A 5415-nucleotide genomic window follows, 5' to 3' on the forward strand; every position below is an offset into this window, starting at 1 on the left:
AGTAGTAAAGTATTTGAAGAGTAACAAAAGTAGTAAAGTATTTGAAGCGAAACAAAAGTAGTAAAGTATTTGAAGAGAACCAAAAGTAGTAAAGTATTTGAAGCGAAACAAAAGTAGTAAAGTATTTGAAACGAAACAAAAGTAGTAAAGTATTTGAAACGAAAAAAAAGTAGTAAAGTATTTGAAGAGAACCAAAAGTAGCAAAGTATTTGAAGCGAAACAAGAGTAGTAAAGTATTTGAGATGTTGAAGAGAAACATAAAAACACTTTCCATAAAGGTAAATGTTTTAAAGACTAAAAGATAAAGAGTTTTAATTGCAGTTCTTTGTAAATTTTAAACCAGTTATCGCCAAAACTCCAACTGCAATAAAAATTGATTGTACTATGAAGGAGACTGGCTAAGTTAAATTAATGCAAAAATATTGCCATGTCACTAAGTAGTTGGAAACATAAAAGGCTTTCAGAAACATTAACATGATATATAAACATTACAAATTGCAAAATTAGATTGAGAATTTAAGCGGTGGGAATTATGGCATCATTCATGAAATATGATTTGGCTTCATTTACTTGGGACGTTAATAGCAAGAATTCTGGATGAAATATAGATTGGGGGTTCTGTAACGTAGGCACTGCAAGTGTTTGAAGTGAAAAAAAATAAGAACCAGTTTTTTCAAACTATTTTGAATTTGTGTTTTTATTCAAGTAAAATTCAAAGAGTGATTTAGTAGATAAATAATGATAACCAAATAAGGTTTATGTCATACTAGAGAGCCAATAAGATGCGGTAGGAGCTTAAATCAGCTTTTTATATAGTGAAAAATAGTGATTGGTGTCACTTTGACAATGTGGTTACTAGTGTACATAATGGAGAGTCCTATAGGGAGGGGAAAAGGTGGAAAGGTATATATATATATATATATATATATATATATATATATATATATATATATACATATTGTGTCACTTTGACAATTTGGTTACTATTGTACATAATGGAGAGTCCTATAGGGAGGGGAAAAGGTGGAAAGATTATATATATATATATATATATATATATATATATATATATATATATATATATACATATATATATTACAGAATGATAGGTAATGTCATGATTAAAGGCACATGGACTAAGGTTGCTGTTCAGAGAACTTTTAGCAACACCATTCAGGAAGGTCAAGTAGGTGAGGATTTAAAACTTGAAACAATAGACGAGGAGCCGTTATAGATTCTAAAAAGAAATGTATGGTCCACTAACAGAAAAGCTCACTATTGTAAAATTGGATTGCAGAGGGCGAAGAAAAATAAAAGAAAGTTGCGTTGAGAAAGCAGAAGATAACTGAAAGCATTAACTGAAAGCTAACTATATTTTTTTATAGATGGTTTAGAGTTTTAGGAAAAATAGTAAGTAGGAATATACTTGAGAGATTTGCTTAGAGAGTGAATTACGAGCTGAGTAGTTTGCTAGGCAATAATGCTTTTTGAATGGTAGCGAGTTTCATAAGCATTGTGGAAATCAAATGCCACCAGCTAATCTGAAAGACAAGAAAATGTTTAGAGAAAACTTATTTTTTTGGTTTCTTTTTATCTGGAGTTATGGTTTACGAGATGGACTATGTGGGAAATATGAACGCTTTCTTAAGGCGAAGAGTTAATAAGAGAGTTTTCTATTTAATAAGAGAGTTTCTGAGTTAATAAGAGAGGCTTAAAAGAAGTCCAATGCTCTTATAGTCTGAAGAATGGGTGAATGGTGTAAATTTGTTACCATTGTTGCAAGTACAGAGTAACTATCGGTAAAGTTAACATGATGCCTCTTTTGAAGAAAGCGAGTGATAAAATTGTCTGCAAGGTTGGGAACCAGGTTGAATAATAAACATGATACAATATACAGTAGGTGAATGAGAGGTTTGAAATATGAGCTAAGCACTACGTAATAACAGATGCAAAGTCTTCAGCATGAGTAAGAACGAAACTCATCACTAAGAGATTGAGATGTAAGTGCCAACTGAAACTCAAAGAAGACAGTTTATCAGAACAGTAGAGTGAAGATTCGTTTATGTGGCTTAACCAAGGTATAAAGAAAGGCTTGCACTGGAAAGTTATACCAATTTGTAAAGTTGTGTGTTGGAGGTTGGAGCAAGCAAGTTTGTGGATCCGATTGAAAGTAAGGCTTTACTGTGAAAAAAAATAGACATAGAAATTAACAATTACATAGGTGTAATTTTCAGAAATAGTAGAGAGGAAATTTTTATCTAGGGCATTGGTTGTTAAAGGTATTTTCACCTGGGAAGATTTTCTATAAGGAAGGAAAGTAATACATGAAAAATTAAGGAAATATATTAGAAAATAGTTACGACACAAGGCCCATACTGGCGATAGGAGGGCTTTATACACCATAACTACCTTTACTCAGAACCCTGATTATATAGTCTGTTAGGTAAGGAGACCTTTTGCATATAATACCTGGAGACATTGGCTCGTTATCTAAGGTAATTTGAAAGCAAATTGAAGACTAATGCTGTAATTAAAATAGAATTAGGGTGTACATACAACATTCAACATCACACAGAAACAAAAGAATCATTGGCGCATGTTTTGATAATCGTTCCATTATGGAGGTAGAAAAATACCAACAATATGAGCATCACTTAACCTAGCAACTATCTAAATCAACAATCTTGGATTTTCTCTGATATCACCATACTCTCATTATTCCAAGATTTTGTTTCACTAATACTACTTGTTTCTGACTTCTATGAGAGGGCTTTGTTTTCATCCTATCTTATCTATGGGGTTATCTGATCTTCCTCAAATATACAATATCCTGAGAGACCCACTAGCTTTGTTTTCTGATATGTTGCCTCTGAAAACATTTCAAGAGCTGATTTTTAAATCCACCAGCTATTGTCTTTTGAGAATGGTTACTTGTTATCAGAAGCCCTGAATCAAGCTGTAATGCGTAGAACAAAGCCACATTCAGAGGTGTATAACAAACAAATAGTTTCACGATATCTTATCTTCACCACGCAGAAGAGGATATAAGATGCCTCAATACTATTTGTGGAAATTACTTTGGTCCTCAAATGTATGATTTATTGTACTAATGTTGGATCTCTGACTCTTGCTGAATTTCTCATCTCTTTTGAGATGCAACTGACTCAATTCTCTAAACGTGGTTGCCTAAGTAGTTCATGCCAATCGATGGTCACGGTTACTCTCAGTAAAACGTATGAAGTGATTGAAATGGAATGCAGACTAGAGGCTATTTTTTTAAATATTCTAATAAGGAAGCTCATGGAAGCCACTAGATCCTACAAACTTTCCATCGGAACTTCTGCTATGGCACAATGTTTTAGGTAGTTTTTATGGTAGATGTAATTTTTTTATATTGTACATGTGTGTTTTCCAGTAAATGTTACTTGTACGCTATCAGATGTGCTAATTAAGTACGTCATAGGTCATGAAGAACTTGATGAGTATTTCGATTACAAAGCACCCCTTGTAATATCATTGGTTATAAGGTTTCCCTGGAGGGTATAAAAGTGTCCTGTAGAAGCTGTATTGTAGAGGCTTGATGAGTAATAACAACAAGAATCTCAGCTTACCAAATATGTTAGATGACATTTTACTCCGCACATTTTCGTATTATGACGTACAACTATATGATCTTTTTTATTTAGAATATAAAACATCTTTATTTTTTTGTGTCAAGTTATATGTTGAATTCACACAGTAAATCATTATGTTATCACAGAATGCTTTGCTAAATTTCTATCGAAGCGAAAGTTGTTATCTTACTAAGAAGCTTTTTTTTTTTGTAATAAACGTTCATATCACAGTTCTAAAGGTACCCCTCGTTTTGTGGACTAGCCCTATGTAATTTGTTTGAAATAGTTGTAAAAGACAAAAGAAGCATTATCGAGCAAAGCTATAAAGTTTTATATCAATTTTCATATACTTTTGAAGTACAGTACCTTTTTAAAGCGTACCATCTACATGGGTTAGTGTAAAGGAACGACAAAAGTTTCATTGATGAGAAGGGGTATGGAATGATTCCTCAGTTCTTCTTTTGAACTAAACATCTGGAGACCCATCGTGGCTATGGGGTTAGCACAGGATTTTTGGATGGTTCTGATTGTTTGGTAGGAGGCTGATTCGCGCCACCGTGCACTCTGTACTCTTGGGTCTTTTCTTGTGCTGTAAAGGGAGTCGGGGTTTGTCGAGGCTGGACTGAGCAGGCGTAGCTGAGATTCAGACGTTGACATGTTGAGAAACGACATGATGTTTCTCAAGGATCCTTCTGGGTTCTGGTTTATCTTTTCGTATTGCATGAACTTGAACCTGTGGGAAACATTGATGGAAAATGAGGTTTTTAATGTTTCTTCTTTACTTACTGATTGAATTTGCATATGCATAATAAAACCCTTAAGCACTGGTACCTTTAGTATCTTGAAATTATCATAACTTATACTAAATTAAATGCAATTTCTTCTTCTAATTTTATGAATAAATATTTTATGACGCTGCATTTTATGGAATATTATATGCGTTTATACAAAATCCTGGCTGATATGCAGAGTGTAACAAATGCTTGTATCACGTGGTGCTTTTCCAGAGATATGATTTTTTTTTTCCTTTTTTTCTTTTTTACTTTTTTTTGATGGAAATAATCTTTTGTTTCATGTAAGCCTTGCCACTCACTTTTCTGGAAACGACTGTGCCATCTTTTCGGCCTGTTTTATATCCTCTTCAAGTAAGCTGCAAACCACGTCAGGGTTTCTACATGTATCAGAAATGCACCATCCCACTCGGTCACGAGATCTGTTTAAAAAACAAAGATAAATTATAAGTTTTTCACCAAAATTCATAATATCTAAATATTTTGACAAATAAATATGTTATCTAAGTTATATGAAAAATAAATATGTTATCTAAGTTATATGAAAAATAAATATATCTATTCTTCACTAGGCTGGTTAGTGGAGGATACATCTTTCAAGCTTTTGTCTAAATTATTTATATGGACTTGTCGTGACCTGATCCGGATTTCAGATTATTTTAATGGGTAATATTTTCTAAGTTACCTTTTGATAGCTAAATCACCCCCATCTTAGATATATGCATTGAAAGTCTTACTACAAATTGAAGATGCAAATTGTATTATATCCAGGGAAACTGCACAGCAATTCTTTAATAGGTACGAATATGGAGGTTTGATTTGTAGAAACCAGAACTTGGCCATAGTTTTATATTCTTGACTGAAAGGTAGTATATTTGTTTGATATAGTCTACCATATATGAGGTGAACAATTTATTACTGTAAGGAATAGATTAATTAATATGTTAAGGGACTAGTTCCAAAGACAAATGATCAAACTTTAGTTTCAGATGTATTACCGGTATCACCAT

General features: G+C 32.8%; 1 protein-coding gene across 1 annotated transcript in view; it reads right to left on the reverse strand.

Annotated features, from left to right (window-relative positions):
• Positions 1 to 1110: 1110 nt before the first annotated feature.
• Positions 1111 to 5415, reverse strand: part of LOC137641463 (carbohydrate sulfotransferase 4-like) — a 35177-nt gene continuing 30872 nt past the window's right edge. The window contains exons 5-6 of the mRNA XM_068374045.1: positions 4708 to 4827; positions 1111 to 4347 (exon numbers count right to left, since the gene is read on the reverse strand). Of these exons, the coding sequence (XP_068230146.1) occupies positions 4008 to 4347; positions 4708 to 4827 (460 nt within the window). The 3' untranslated portion in view covers positions 1111 to 4007. The remainder of the gene's footprint in view (positions 4348 to 4707; positions 4828 to 5415) is intronic.

This window comes from Palaemon carinicauda, chromosome 5, assembly GCF_036898095.1.
Source record: "Palaemon carinicauda isolate YSFRI2023 chromosome 5, ASM3689809v2, whole genome shotgun sequence".
Taxonomy (NCBI): domain Eukaryota; kingdom Metazoa; phylum Arthropoda; class Malacostraca; order Decapoda; family Palaemonidae; genus Palaemon; species Palaemon carinicauda.